Raw genomic sequence first — 15524 nt, 5'->3', positions numbered from 1 at the left:
GCCATCCAACCATCTCATCCTCTGCCGTCCCCTTCTGTCGCCTTCAATCTTTCCCAGCATCAGGGTCTTTTCCAATGAGTCAGTTCTTCACATCAGGTAGCAAAATATTGGAGTTTCAGCTTCAGCATCAGTCCTGTATATAAATGATACTATTAATTTCTATCTCCTACATCTTAAATATAAAAATTTGGTCAATAGTCTTGAGATAATTACACAGTTGGCCCTTGGTGCTAAAATGTTTTATATATGGGACTTGAGCATCCACAAATTTTGGTACCTGAAAGAGTCCTAGAACCAATGCCCCACAGATACCAAAAGACAACTATGTACTTGAAATATTATTTCCTGGAGAAGAGTAACTAGGTTTTACTTAAAAACCTAATTTTCATAACATTTTTAGTAATGTTATTTTTATGCCTCCCAGCAGTTGAGGATAATTTTAACTTTAGAGTTCCATGGCTTAGGGAATACCCTAGCAGTACAGTGGTTAGTTTTCCCGGCTTTCACCATCAGGTGTGCTGGTTCAGTCTCCTGGTCAGGGAACTAAGATTGTCACAAGCTGAGTGGCATGGCACAGCCAAAAAATTGAAAAAATTTTTTAAAGTTCCATGGTTTGGAGATACTGCTAGTGGAATTTTGTTGGCAGTGAAGGTGCCACTGCAAGAATTACCTCGATTTGTTAAAAACAGTTCTATAATTACGATAGTGGTCTATATGACCAACATAAAAACTTATAAGCAGTTATCTAGAACTGGTTGATTAACGAATTTGGGAATATGAGATAAGTCAATTTTAACATAAGCACCCTGTTGTAATATTTTTTAAGGTACACTCTGCTTTCATTTTTCAGTTAATGGATTTTTAAAGATAACTGCTTTTCATTAAATATGAGTACCATATTAGCACACAGGGAGTTATAGTCAAAACGTAGTCATTTTTAAATTTGTTAATTAACTCTGAGGTGAATTACCTGTGTTGTGAGGACAATGGCATAATTAGAGTAAGGTGCACAGCGTTTCCAAGGAGCCAGTGTAAAGGGCAAGGAGTTCTAAACGCGCTTAATTTTTTTTTTTCTAAGTCCCTTATGGTTAACCTATGTTGTCTATATTTGTGACAAAGAGAAAACACTGACTCAAATGCGTTTTTATATTCAATAACTACCTCTTATTTTTACCATTTATTTAATGTTCCCAAAATAATCCTCTACAGAATACTTTGATGTGCATTTCTAATATGTTGTTAATATTGGGGGGGGGGGACTGCCATAATTTGAGTGTATTCACGTAATTTGAATACCCTGAAAAGAGTAATTGAAAAAGTGTACCCATACCCACGTTGTTCTCCTTTCCAGTTAGTCCCCAATCCCTAAAGTGTATTTCCTCTTCCGAGCCTATGGACAAAAGGGGAAACCCTTACAGGCAACGTTGGACGCTACCTACTCCTACATTTTCAGAGAATGCGGCACAATCACCAGATCCTGGCCTTTCTAATATGTAACTTCTAGCTTGTTCCGGCCAACGAAATTGTCCACAGTAAAATACAGACCAGGAAGGAGTGTTTTAACCACGTTCACTAAAATGGCAGCACCCTGTCTAACCCGCCCGCCCCGATGCCATTCTCTTTCGCCGGACCCCACAAGCTCTTTCAAAACGTCGATTAACCGCACGCCTTCCACCCAAACCACATTTTATTAGAAATGTTAAACTGGCTCCTCAGAAGACGTTGCCCTTGGCAGCCCCTAAGCACCAGATCGAAGAGTCTTCGTCATCCCATAACTCCACCGCCCAATTAGAAAACAATTAATGCTAATCATCATGTTCGCACCGCCTGGCGCGTCAGCCGGGCCCCACACCCGAGGCCGGAGCTCAGGAAGGGTCCGGCGAGGGTGGCGGTGGGGGTGGGGCACGCTCCCCTCCCCCGGCCGCGGCGTGTGACGTCCCGCGCGTCGGCGGCCGCGGAGCAGCGCGGGGAGCCAGGCGGCCGCAGGCGGGGTAAGGCTGGGCGGGAGCCCGGCGGGCTTCCAGGCGGCGTGGGGCGCGGGGTCGCGCTGCTATCGCCGCGGTTGGTCCGCGGGGCCGGCCCTTCCCTTGGCGCGTTCGCGGAGCGGGGGTGGGGGTGGGGACGGGGCTCGGGCGTTAGCGGAGGGTGGCGTTGGGCTGCTGACGCCGTGAACCTGGACCGAAAGCAGGACCGCGGTGCCGCTTGGCTGGTTCCGTAAGGCTCGCCGGGGAGGTGCCGACCCGGGCCTCTGGGCCCACCCTCGACCGGCTCCTTCCTCTCCCCTTTCCCCTCCCCACCCCGGGTCACTGCCGGGCGCCTCCCATTTAGGGGAGTGTCGGACCCCGGAAACCTCCAGGCCGGAAACCTCGCGGCCCAAGGGCCTCTCCTTAAACCGAATTTTCTTTGAAAGGCAACTGAGTGAAATAAGTGTTTATCTATTTAGGTGTGAAGAAAAACAATGACACTCCAATGGACGGCAGTTGCAACTTTTCTTTACGCTGAAATAGGACTCATTTTAATCTTCTGTCTACCTTTTATTCCTCCTCAGAGGTAGGAACCCTCCAAATCGTTACAGCAACATATATGATGAGCTCTTCAGACGGTTGAGTGTGTTACGGAAAAATTTTTCTTAAAAGAATTTCAGTGCTAATTCTATAAAAGGCTCTCTTTAAAAATAAACACACGCCAATTAAGTAATAGCTAATGACCATATTAAAGTATCATTTCATAAAGCTTTTTATTGTTTGTACAAATTGGAGAAGGGCATGGCAACCCACTCCAGTATTCTTGCCAGGAGAATTCCATGGACAGAGGAGCCTGGTGGGCTGCAGTCCATGGGAAAGCACAGAGTCAGACACGACTGAATGAGCACACACATACGTACAAATAACTTTTCTCCTCCCTTCTAAAAGGAGAAGGTCCTCGTCCGCCTTCCTTTTGGTTCTGTTAATTATAGATGTAGTAAAGTGATGGTCACCCTTTTTACATGTCTTGTTTTAGCTTTTACTTTTGTTTTATTGCCCTGAATTAGAATGCTGCTGCTGCTGCTGCTAAGTCGCTTCAGTCATGTCCGACTCTGTGCGACCCCATAGACGGCAGCCCACCAGGCTCCCCTGTCCCTGGGATTCTCCAGGCAAGAACACTGGAGTGGGTTGCCATTTCCTTCTCCAGTGCATGGAAGTGAAAAGTTAAAGTGAAGTCGCTCAGTCGTGAATTAGAATAGTGAGCCAAATAAAAGTAAATGGATAAATGATGTTGACAGTACACCGTGATGCAGAAATATTTCACTGGGTCTGTGGAAAGACCATTTGAAAACTTAAGCCAATAAATGATTCTTAGTTTTGGTCTTACATAATTCATTTGGTATTCATTTAATGGCAGTTTTACTACTTTATCCCCATGCAGAGTTGAGTATAAATTAAAAGTGCTGAATATGCAAAAGTATCAGAACCATTCCTTAACATTAGTTTCTTAGCAAAAGACCGTCAAAGGTCTTTCAGTAGGATTTCAGTTGTACCCTTAACTCTCTCCACCCCTATTGTAATCTACTTTTTAGGAGTTCAGTTTTAGATCCAGACTTGGCAGTGTGAATGATGAAATACTCTTGTGTAAAAATGTTGCAACACATTTGTTCATGTAAAAGAAAATCTTTCATTAATGAGATCCTACAGATAACCCACTGAAATTTAGTAAGATTCCTTGACTTGAAGACACTTATGAAAGTTTTTATCTTTTTTTTTAATTGGGGTATAACTGCTTTACAATATTGTGGTAGTTTCTGCAGTATGGTGAAGTCAGTCACCTGTATGTATACATATGTTCCCTCCCTCCTGGGCCTCTCTCCCATCCCACCCCCTTTTCTTACCCATCTGAATCATCACAGAGGACTGAGCTGGGCTTCCTGTGCTTTAGCATGTTTCCACTAGCTAGCTACTTGATGAGTGGCAGTGAATATATAAGTCAATCCCAATCTCCACATTCAGCCCCCCCCCACCCCACCCCCACCCTGACCTTGTGTCCACAAGGCTGTTTTCTGTATCTGCATTTCTCTTCCTGCCCTGTGGACAGGTTGGTTCATCTTCAGGATCCAGTAATCTTCCACAACTTTTAACTTTCTTCTTACCTGCCTGGATTTCTCCTCACTTCCATTTTTATCTCTCAGCTGTGCCATCACTATTTTCCTGCTTATGAAAGAAAAAATAGAATTATAATATAGGAAGGGGCCTTTGAGATTTTTGAACTTTATTCATCCTATTCATTCTATGAGAAGGTGGCCTAAGGTCATCTAGTTGAGCTTTGCAGATTCAGGACAAGAATCTGCCTTTCAATAAAGTGCTCTTTCTCTTTCATCACCTTGTCTCTTATCCTATTGATTTTCAAATCCTCAGTAAGACCCTTTTCAGCTTTTTGGTAATACTTGCAAGAGTAGAATCCTATATTTAAGAGAAAGAAAGATGGTATTTATAAACATCTAACATAAAACTTTAGGATTTGCAAAAAAAAAAAATTTTTGTCCGTTGATCTTTTCTCCCTCAAAATGGTTTATAGATTATGGATCTTTTTCTTCCTATCAAATATATATTTTTTTCTATCCTGATAAAGTAGCTATTTGGTAGATTTTTGTCCATGTACACACATTATATAAATATATCCTCTTGGACAAATATACACTAGAAAAACATGGTGTATATGTATATATGTATGTCCACAGATCATTTACAATATGTCCTTACTGTGTGTGTTCACATCTTTTTATCCTTTAACATGTATAATCACCTTACTCTTCAAAGAAAAGGCTTCATACTTTGGCAATAACCCATACTTTCACATAACCCACTAGTGAAAGACACATATTCAGATTCGACTGCCTAGGATTATATCAAAACTCTGCATGCTACTGTATGACTTTGGGCAAGTTATTTACCATCTCTGGTCAGTTTCCTTGTCTGTAAAATGGAGGTAATACTAGTATCCACCTCGTATGGTGGTTGTGATAATTAAATGAGCTAAGCCATGTAAAGGTGCTTAGAAGGGAAGTATAGTATGGACTCTATATAGTAGCTGTTATTAGCCTTTCCTTAAATCAACCCTTATAAACTGCTAATTGTTCCCTCTGGTGGAGGCTGGTCTCCTTTTGTGTTCCCTTTTATACTGTTGATTTACTTGAAATGTGAATTTACATTTGGACCTAGGTCAAGGTATTGCTAGTTCTCTTTGTAAAAATACAAATATTTGTAATGTAAAATTTGAATAGTATTCTTGGAGTAGGAATCAAAGAGGCAAAAGAAACTGCATCCATATCAACTTTGTCTCCCCACAAACTTCAGGTTATTATTAGAGTTGTTTTCAAAACATAATCTTAAGGGACTTCTCTGGTGGCACAGTGAAGAAGAATCTTGCTCGCCAGTTCAGGGGACATGGGTTCAATCCTTGGTCTGGGGAGATTCCACATGCCACGGAGCAACTGAAGCCCATGCACCACAGCTACTGAGCCTGCGTTCTATACCCTGCAAGCCACAACTACTGAACTCACTTGCTGCAATAGAAAAGCCTGGGGGGCTACAGTCCATGGGGTAGCCAAAGAGTCAGAAACAACTGAGCGACTGAGCATGCATAGAGCTTCTCCATCATTGGCTGCAAAGACAATAATCAGCCTGATTTGGGTATTGACCATCTGATGATTCCATGTGTAGAGTCATCTCCTGTGTTGTTGGAAAAGGGTGTTTGCTATGACCAGTGTGTTCTCCTAACAAAACTCTGTTAGCCTTTGCCCTGCTTCATTTTGTACTTCAAGGCAAGTTTGGCCTATTACTTCAGGTGTCTCTTGACTTTCTATTTTTGCATTCCAATCCCCTGTGATGAAAAGCACATTGTTTTTTTTTTTTTTTTTGGTATTAGTTCTAGAAGGTCTTCATAGTACCATGCACCTTCAGCTTCTTTGGCATTTAGTGGTTGGGGCATAGACTTGGATACTGTTATGTTGAATGGTTTGCCTTGGAAACGAACCAAAATCATTCTCTCGTTTTTGAAATTTCGCCAAAGTACTGCATTTCAGACTCTTTTGTTGATTATGAAGGCCTACTCCCTTTTTTCTAAGGGATTCTTGCCCACATAGATATAATGGTCATCTGAATTAAATTCGCCCATTCCTGTCCATTTTTGTTCACTGATTCCTAAACTGTGGATGTTCACTCTTGGCATCGCCTGCTTGACCACATCCATTTTACATTGATTCATGGACCTAACATTCCAGGTTCCTATGCAATATTCTTTACAGCATTGGACTTTACTTTCACCACCACACACATCCACAACTGAGTGTCATTTCTGCTTTGGCCCAGCTACGTCATTCTTTCTGGAGCTATGAGTAATTAATTGCCCTCTGCTCTTCCCCACTAGCATATTAGACACCTTTCAACCCAGAGAGGGGTGGTGGGGGGGGCGCTCATCTTCCGGTGTCATATCTTTTTTCCTTTTCATTCTGTTTATGGGGTTCTTGCAGCAAGACTACTGGAGTGGTTTGCCATTTCTTCCTCCAGTTGACCACCTTTTGTCAGAATTCTTCTCGATGACCCGTCCATCTTTGGTGGCCCTTTACGGCATGGCTCATGGTTTCATTGAATTACACAAGCCCTACACTTGTGTAGTGGCCCACACACCACTTACAAGGCTGTGGTCCATGAAAGGAAATTCGAAGTTTACTCAAGTGCTTATCTTTATTTATCTCCTTTGGACTCAGTTAATGTGTTACTCATTTAAAATGCCCTTGTGTGAAATTTGTTACCTTTTCAGTTGTGTGATAGATTACTTTGTCACTCTTTGCCATTGATAACTCATGCTTTCTTACCTATGTGTCTTTGCTCATATTGTTCATTCCATCTAGACTGTTCCCCTATTTCATTTTCTCTATGTTCAAGTAATGATCTGAATATAATTACTTGGGTATAAACACACATACATATCCCTCGAGAGAGAGAGAGAGATAGATTTTTTTTTTTTTTTTCCTCGCTCTCCTTTTTTGCCATGCCATGCATCTTGTGGGATCTTAAGTTACTCAACCAGGGATTGAAACTAGGCACTCAGCAGTGAAAGTGCAGAGTCCTAACCACTGGACCACCAGGGAATTCCCTTTCAAGCCATATATTTAAGATTTTTGCTCTTTCCTGTCTATGTAATACAGTATGTACTATGTATGTGCTACACAGCATTACACACACATTATAGAATAGCTCAGTGATTTGATGTGTACGTAATAGCTCAGTGATTCGATGTATGTATAATAGCCCGATGATTTTCTTAATTTCCTTACAGTAAAAATAGGAAAACTTTTTTACTTGGAGTAGACGTTGAAACTGCATCTATTTTTTTTATTATAAAAATAAACAGTGTAGAAAGTCAGACCCCTTAACCCTGAAATGTTATTAGTTGTTAGAACAATAGATCTTTGTTATTTCTGAGTTATTATCCTGATAAGGAAAATGATATAAAGTGATAACTTCTATCAGTAATTTAACATTTTTACTGTGAGAATTCCTGTTTAAGGTTTTGATCGTGTGTATTTACTTCAGAAGTTACTTTTACTTAAGACTATTTAAGCCACCAGACAGAAGATAATCAAATGTCGGATTATTATTAAATTTGAAAGTTGTTCTTTATTTCATGAGATATTCTTATTGATAAGAATAGACAATTCTCTTACAAAAAGTTAAATTTCCATAGTTCTTTTCACTCACTACACAATTGCCAAAATGTTAATTTAGTATTTAGAAAGTATCTCAAAGTGTTCTCTTGACTTTTTACACCTGATGTAATTGTATTGCTTTACAGATGGCAGAAGATATTTTCCTTTAGCGTTTGGGGTAAAATTGCAAGTTTCTGGAACAAGGCTTTTCTTACTATTATAATCCTATTGATTGTTCTGTTTCTAGGTAAGTACTAGAGTCCTCCTTTGACTAAGCTTAACTATGATTTTTTATATTATTATTATTATCATTAATGAATTATTATTATTGATTGGTTTTTAATTAAGTTGATGCTGCCATTGGTATACAGTTGACTTTATGGAGTAGATAATTGATATGTTGATAGGTATTATTACTGTTATATATATATAATCATAAATTGCAGCAGAGTACAGTGGTTCTTAATCTCTTTTATGTTGTTTTAAGATTTAAATGCTGCAATGCATAACCTAGTTTTCAGAATTAGCAGTTATACAGTCCTTTGTTCGGAGAAGGCAATGGCACCCCACTCCAGTACTCTTGCCTGGATGGAGGAGGCTGGTGGGCTGCAGTCCTTGGGGTCGCTAAGAGTCAAACACTACTGAGCGACTTCACTTTCACTTTTCACTTTCATGCACTGGAGAAGGAAATGGCAACCCACTCCAGTGTTCTTGCCTGGAGAATCCCAGGGACGGGGGAGCCTGGTGGGCTGCCGTCTCTGGGGTCGCACAGAGTCGGACACGACTGAAGTGACTCAGCAGCAGCAGCAGTCCTTTGTTATTGTGGTGTCTGAGTTATCCACAGGTTTAACTGTTTGGGAGACAAACAGAGCAATGGCCCTCAAAAGAAGTTTTAGATGCAGGGTGTGAATCTTGATTGAACCCTGGTTGAAAGACAACTATAGCACAGACATTTAGGTACTACTGCAAAAATTTGAATATAGACTGTTTGTTAGATAATATTAGGGAGTTTTGTTAACTTTAGTTATGATATCAATGTTATTATTATATAAAAGAAGTCAGCAACCTATAACCTACAGACCAGTTGCCTATTTTTCTAAATAAAGTTTTATTGGAACATACCATGCCATTCTGTTTATGTGTCGTCTGTGTATGAACAACTACAGAGTGCAGTAGTTGAAACAGACCGTGTGGCCTAACATACACAAGCTGCTCTTTACAGAAGAAGTTTACCAACACCTGTTACATAGGATTATGTCCTTATGCTTAGGAATTGCATGCTGAAATACATAGAAGTAAAGTCTCATGATATTTACAACTTACTTTCAGTTGGTTAAAAAAAAAAAGCAAATATGGCAAATCCTAACAATTGTTGAATCTAGGTAGTGGAAATATGGATGTTTATTGTACTAGTTTTTCAGTATGTTTGAAATTTTCATAACAAGTACCTTAGAAATTAGAAGCAGACTTTTTTTTTAAGTGGAAAAGAATAGCTTTATTTGCTTTGTGAGGCAGAGAGGGCCACAGTGGGCTAATGCCCTCCAAACTGCATATCCCAACCTAGAAGGGGTAGTGAGGAGTTTTATAGTAATGTTTCAAAGAGGGCGTGATCAGCTTGTGGACATCCTTTCAGGGGTTGGTGGGAGGCAGGTGGGAGTCAGCATTATCAACCTTCTGTTTCCAGCCAGTCTAGGTTCTACATGCTTGTGTGCAGCATACAGTTAACCTCTTTCACCTAGTCAGGGGTTCGGTGTCTGTCTCAAAAAACATGCAGATTTTTCCATCATTTCCCCATTTGATTATAGGTCTTCAGTAGAACTCTTAATAGTCAAAATATCGATCCCTTGATGCCGGAGTGATTCAGCTTCTTGCCATGGGTATAAATCCTGTCCCTTGGTGACAGGCCTCCTCTATGTTTGACCAGATGCTGGCAGAGGTATTGCAACATCCCAGACACTACTTTTCCCTTGAAGTGGACTTTTAAGGTTTTTGTCAAATTAGAAACTCTATGAGTCAAAATAATTGCCATGCTTTTTAGAAGGAGTAAATTGCCATGCTTTTTAGGAGCTTTTAAGAACTGAGCTCAGATTATGTAACTTGTCAGAGATCAGCCAGCTACTTCTTGGCAGTTCAGCTTTTGATAGCACCCCAGTGTGTTGTCCCTCAGAGTTCGCTCAGAGTTGTGTTGTGAGTCAGGCAGGTTTCCCAGGTGTCGGTCTGAGGCCGTGACCACTGCGTGTGCCACTGTCTTGTGAGAAAATGCTTCTCATCTTCCATATTACTAACCTCTGGAGGGGAATCCTCTTTATAAACTGGAAATAAATGGCATGAGAAGGTATGAGTAAGTCATTGCATCAGGATGTGGATGGATTTGCAGTTCATTTCAAACTGTATTTGTCTCATGGTATGTTCTTAATGTTACTGATTGAATCTCTAGCCATAGAAGAAATCACACCAAGCAGGTGAAAAACAATAAGGAAAACCAGATTCCAGCTTTGTCACCAGCTAACTAAATGACCTTTGGAATGTCATTTCATCTCTCTGAGTTTGGGTTAGCCATTTGCAAAATAGAGGAAATAATCTCCACAGCTCTTGGTAGCTCTAAGAGTGTACTGTGTCCTTCTAATTCTAAAATTATCACAAGAATTTCTACTGAAAACTACCACATAGCCATATAAAGAATGACAACTTTAGCCAAGGTTCTTTTGGTTACATAAATCAGAAACCAGCATCCGCTCACTTGAGCATGAAAGGGAAAATTAAAATATAGGGTTGTTTCAGTGTGGCCCAAAAAATGAAGGAAGCCAAACTCATAGGAAGTGAAGTGTCCATTTAGTGTCCCTGTATTTCTCCCTCCATCTACTTCTTCCTTATCTCTACAGACTCTGATACTCAATTCCCAGGCCAGAATTATATACAGCTGCTAAGTTTTGTCATGCCAGCCATGTGAGGATTAACTAGCCATTTCTAAATTCCAGTTCTAAGGAAGAAAAAATCTGACCAGCTAACACCAGGTATCCAGTCCTCATCTGAGAAGCTATGGCCAGGGGCCAGGATCACAGAGCAGAATCATGGCTGCTGGCAGGAACCTAGATCTATGGGCAGAGAAAGTAACTCCCAGAGAATAGGAACATCATGGATGATTAATGTGGGGCCGTTAACCCTGGATGATAAAGACAGTCAAACAGGGACTTACCCATGAAGCCTCAGTGTTTTCATCTCAGAACAGGGGAATAACACCTACTTCACTGAGGTGTTGAAAGAATAACATGCAGTTACATATGTAAAGTGCATAGTCCACTGTTCTCTTCCACTGAAATGACATTGGTGTAAATAATGCAGACCCAGTAGGTTTGAATTACTCAACATAATTCATCTTTTATTTTGGAATTTTTTTCTTGTTGGTGTAATAATCATTACTAGATGTTTATATTCCTAGAGCCAATACTAACTGAAAAGTGTGTGTGTCTTTTAGCAAGTTGGAACAGGCAGAAAGGAAGTAGGAAACCCAGAAGAGTTTATTTAGTGTCAGCAGAAATGCTTCTCGGGAACACTTACAGAATTGATCCCACAAAAAGATGATCTCCATGTGCCTTATAGAAAATTGACTAAGTGTCACATCCTCCTCTTATTGTTGCCCCCCATCCCACTTTTCAGACACAGTTTCTTTATTATTATGCAAGCAGTGCATTCTACAAATGGGTTTGTGTTTTTCTTTGGTAGTACTGCTTAATCTTCAGCATTTCTGCATAATGGATCCAGGAGTATTATTCCTGTTTAATTGCCAAGTAGTAATGACGTCACACTTTCACAGGTGGCTCAGTGAAGTAGAGAATTCACCTGCCAATGTAGGAGACATAGGTTCTGTCCCTGGTTGGGAAGATCCCCTGGAGAAGGAAATGGCAACCCACTCCAGTATTCTTGCCTGTGAAATCCCATGGATAGAGGAGCCAGGCGGGCTACAGTTCATGGGGTCACAAGAGTCAGACACGACTTAGCAACTAAACAACAAGGAAAACAACAATGACTTCAAAGAACTGTTTGGTTCCTCTGGTCTGCTCAAAATAACTCATAAAGACTTTTTTTTTTTAGTTGTTGTTGTAGTGGTTGGCATGCTCTTATTGTTTTGAGGCAATCTTAGAAATGACAAAAAAGAAAGGAAATCTTGCCTTTTGTGTTCACATAAATCGACCTTGAGGACATTATGCTAAGTGAAAGACAAATACTGTTAAGATCTCATTCATATGTGGAATCTTAAAAAATGAAATCAAGCTCATAGATACAGGGGACAGATTGGTGGTTGCCAGGGGTGGGGGTGGGTAGGTAAATGGAGTCAAGACATACAAGATTCCAGTTATAAAAGAAATAAGTCATAGAGATATAATGAACATGGTGACTTAGTTAATAATTCTGTATTGCACATTTGAAAATTGCTAGGAGAGTGGATGTTGAAAGAAAGTTTGCATCACAAGAAAAAAGAAATTCTGTAACTGTATGGTGATGGACTTGTAACTATTTTACAGTATATACAAACATCGAATTATTTTTAATTAGCAAATTACAAATGGAATCTTCTTCGTTCTGATGAAGAGCATCTACAAAAGCCTAGAGCTAGCATCAGCCTTAGTCAGATATTCAAAGTTAGCCCCGTAAGGTTGGGAACAAAGCAAGGATATTCACTTTGACTATTTTTGTTCAATTAAGTAATAGATTTTCGAACCGAGATAATATTAAATTAAAAAAAAATATACCAAGTGTTAAGATTTTAAATTAAAAAGTAAAAGTCATTTGAAGATGACATGATTATTTATTTAGAAAATCCTAAAATGTCTACAAGAAAAATACTGTGTCAAAGAACTATAGTGCATCACAAAATACAAGGTCAATATACAAAATGAAGTGCATTTCTATGCTATAAGCAACAATTCAAAATTGAAAAGTTTTAAATTACTTTTATAAGTACAACAAGAAGCCTAAAAACTTCTTATTTTTAGAAAAGAACTTTATAAAGGATGTACAAGATCTCAACGCTTAAAGCTACAAAAACATTGTTCGAAGGAATTAAAGAAAATGGAAATAAATTTTTTTTTTCAGTTGAAAAACTCACAATCATTGCAATGAAATACCACTTCATACTCACTACGATAGTTATAATCTAAAAGACAGATAATAACAAATACTGATGAAGATGTGGAGAAATAAGAACCATCCCAATTTACATTACACTGGGAATGTAAACTGGTAAAGCTGCTTTGGGAAAACAGTTTGGCAGTTCCTCAAAAAGTTAAACATAGAGTTACCATGCATGCGTGCTGAGTCACTTTAGTCATGTCCAGCTCTTTGCAATTCTATGGACTGTAGGCCACCAGGCACCTCTGTCCATGGGATTCTCCAGGTAAGATTCTCAGTATTCTTACTGAAGTGGGTTGCCATGCCTTCCTCCAGGACATCTTCCCAACCCAGGGATCGAACCTGCTTCTCTTACATCTCTTGCATTGGCAGCCAGGTTCTTTACCTCTAGCACCACTTGGGAGTTACCATATGATCCAACAGTTCCACTCATAGGTATATACTAAGAGAAATGAAAACATACGTCAGTATAAAAACTTGTACGTGAATCCTCATGGCAGCATGTTCATAATAGCTAAAAAATGGAGAAAATCCAAATATCCATCATCTCTTGAATGGATAAACCAAATGTGGTGTAGCTGTACAACAGAGAATTATTCAGTTATAAAAAGTAATAAAGCAAGTTCATCTATGTAACTTGCTGCAACATAGATGAACCTTGAAAATATTAAGCGAGGTTAAGGGAGCCAGACACAAAAGAACGCATAAAATATGATTCCATCTATATCAAATGTCCAGAATAGCCAAATGCAAAGAGACAGTAGATTAGTGGTTGCCAGGAGGTGCAGGGAGGGCAAGAATGGATATGCGCTTTCTGTCTGGGTTGATGAAAATATTCAGGTGTTGGTTACACAACTTTGTGAATATACTCAAAACCACTAAATACACTTTTAAGAGTAAATGTTATGTGAATTTTAGTTCAAAGTGCTGTTAAAAAATTTAAGTAAAATAGGGGTTAAAATTAGCTGTTTTTCAACTAGAATCTCTTTCCTATATGGCAGTAACTCTTCCCTAGGAGTGCTTATGACTGCATGAAAGGAGTAACCTAACCTGTTTATATTCCACTGGTCTTTGTGACATCGAAGGCAGATACCTTCCCAGGAAACTATAAGAATCAATGACTAAGAGTACACCAAATAAAGATGCTATAATCTGAAATCTGTCTCCTACTAGAGAAAAGTGATTCCTCTGAATCTGAGACTTAACAGAACTGAAAGTATCAAAAGAGCAGCTCTCTGAACATTTTCAGTAACAGGTGCCATCCACAAACACTTGAGGGATCATATACTACCATAGGTCAATCACATTTCAACAAATCTTTGCCAGTAAAAATCTCAGTGTAACCAAATACTTCTAAAATCTCAATAATTTAAAATAATAGTAGCCTATATATATATATATATATATATATATATATATATATATAAAAAATAGGTAAATAACAAAGACCCGCTGTATAGCACAGAATTATATTTATTATAATAACCTATAATGGGAAAAATCTGAAAAAAGAATAAAGATAACTATATAACTGGATCACTCTGCTGTATACCTGAAACATTGTGAATCAACTGTATTTCAGGTTTTTTTTAAAGAGTAATACTTCAGTTCAGTCACTCAGTCGTGTCCGACTCTGCGACCCCATGGACTGCAGCACACCAGGCTTCCCTGTCCACCACCAACTCCAGGACCTTGCTCAAACTCGTGGCCTTTGAGTCAGTGATGCCATCCAGCCATCTCATCCTCTGTCATCCCCTTCTTCTCCTGCCTTCAATATTGCCCAGCATCAGGGTCTTTTCTAATGAATTAGTTCTTTGCATCAGGTGGCCAATGGCCAAAGTATTGGAGTTTCAGCTTCAGCATCAGTCCTTCCAATGAATATTCAGCATTAATTTCCTTTAGGATGGACTGGTTTGATCTCCTTGCAGTCCAAGGGACTCTCAAGAGTCTTCTCCAACACCACAGTTCAAAAGCATCAGTTCTTGGTGCTCAGCTTTCTTTATAGTCCAACTCTCACATCCATACATGACTACTGGAAAAACCATAGCTTTGATGAGATGGACCTTTGTTAGCAAAGTAATGTCTCTGCTTTTTAATATGCTGTCTAGGTTGGTCATAGCTTTTCTTCCAAAGAGCAAACGTCTTTTAATTTCATGGCTGCAGTCACCATCTGCAGTGATTTTGGAGCCCAAAAAATTAAAGTCTGTGACTGTTTCCATTATTTCCCCATCTGTTTGCCATGAAGTGATGAGACTGGATGCCATGGTCTTACTTTTTGAATGCTGAGTTTTAGGCCAGCTTTTTCACTTTCCTCTTTCACTTTCATCAAGTGAAAAGTTACTTCTTCGCTTTCTGCCATAAGAGTGGTATCATCTGCATATCTGAGGTTATTGATATTTCTCCCGGCAATCTTGATTCCAGCTTGTGCTTCATCCAGCCCAGCATTTCGCATGATGCACTCTGCATGTAAGGTAAATAAGCAGGATGACAGTATACATCCCTGACACACTCCTTTCCCAGTTTGGAAAGAGTCCTTTGTTCCACGTCCAGTTCTAACTATTGCTTCTTGATCTGCATACAGATTTCTCAGGAAGCAGGTCAGATGGTCTGGTATTCCCATCTCTTGAAGAATTTTCCACAGTGTGTTGTGATCCACACAGTCAAAGGCTTTGGTGTAGTCAATGAGGTAGAAGTAGATGTTTTTCTGGAACTC

At 39.6% G+C, this 15524-nt stretch overlaps 1 protein-coding gene across 6 annotated transcripts in view; it reads left to right on the top strand.

The window, feature by feature from the left end:
• The first annotated feature begins 1942 nt into the window (after window positions 1–1942).
• BCAP29 (B cell receptor associated protein 29) overlaps window positions 1943–15524 on the top strand; it is a 51386-nt gene continuing 37804 nt past the window's right edge. The window contains exons 1-3 of one of the 6 annotated variants that reach the window (XM_086396885.1): window positions 1943–1991; window positions 2444–2550; window positions 7828–7928. In XM_086396885.1, coding sequence (XP_086253011.1) covers window positions 2459–2550; window positions 7828–7928 — 193 coding nt within the window. In that variant the 5' untranslated portion in view covers window positions 1943–1991; window positions 2444–2458. Of the gene's footprint in view, window positions 2215–2443; window positions 2551–7827; window positions 7929–15524 lie in introns of all 6 variants that reach the window. The other 5 variants (XM_086396886.1, XM_086396884.1, XM_086396887.1 and 2 more) reach the window with 5 other exon arrangements.

The sequence above is a fragment of the Bos grunniens genome, chromosome 4 (assembly GCF_055505025.1).
Source record: "Bos grunniens cultivar Pamir isolate PY7600 chromosome 4, Bosgru_T2T1.0, whole genome shotgun sequence".
NCBI classification, from domain to species: Eukaryota; Metazoa; Chordata; class Mammalia; order Artiodactyla; family Bovidae; genus Bos; species Bos grunniens.
Note: the sequence above shows the minus strand (reverse complement) of the source record. Positions and strands in the feature narration are given on the sequence as shown.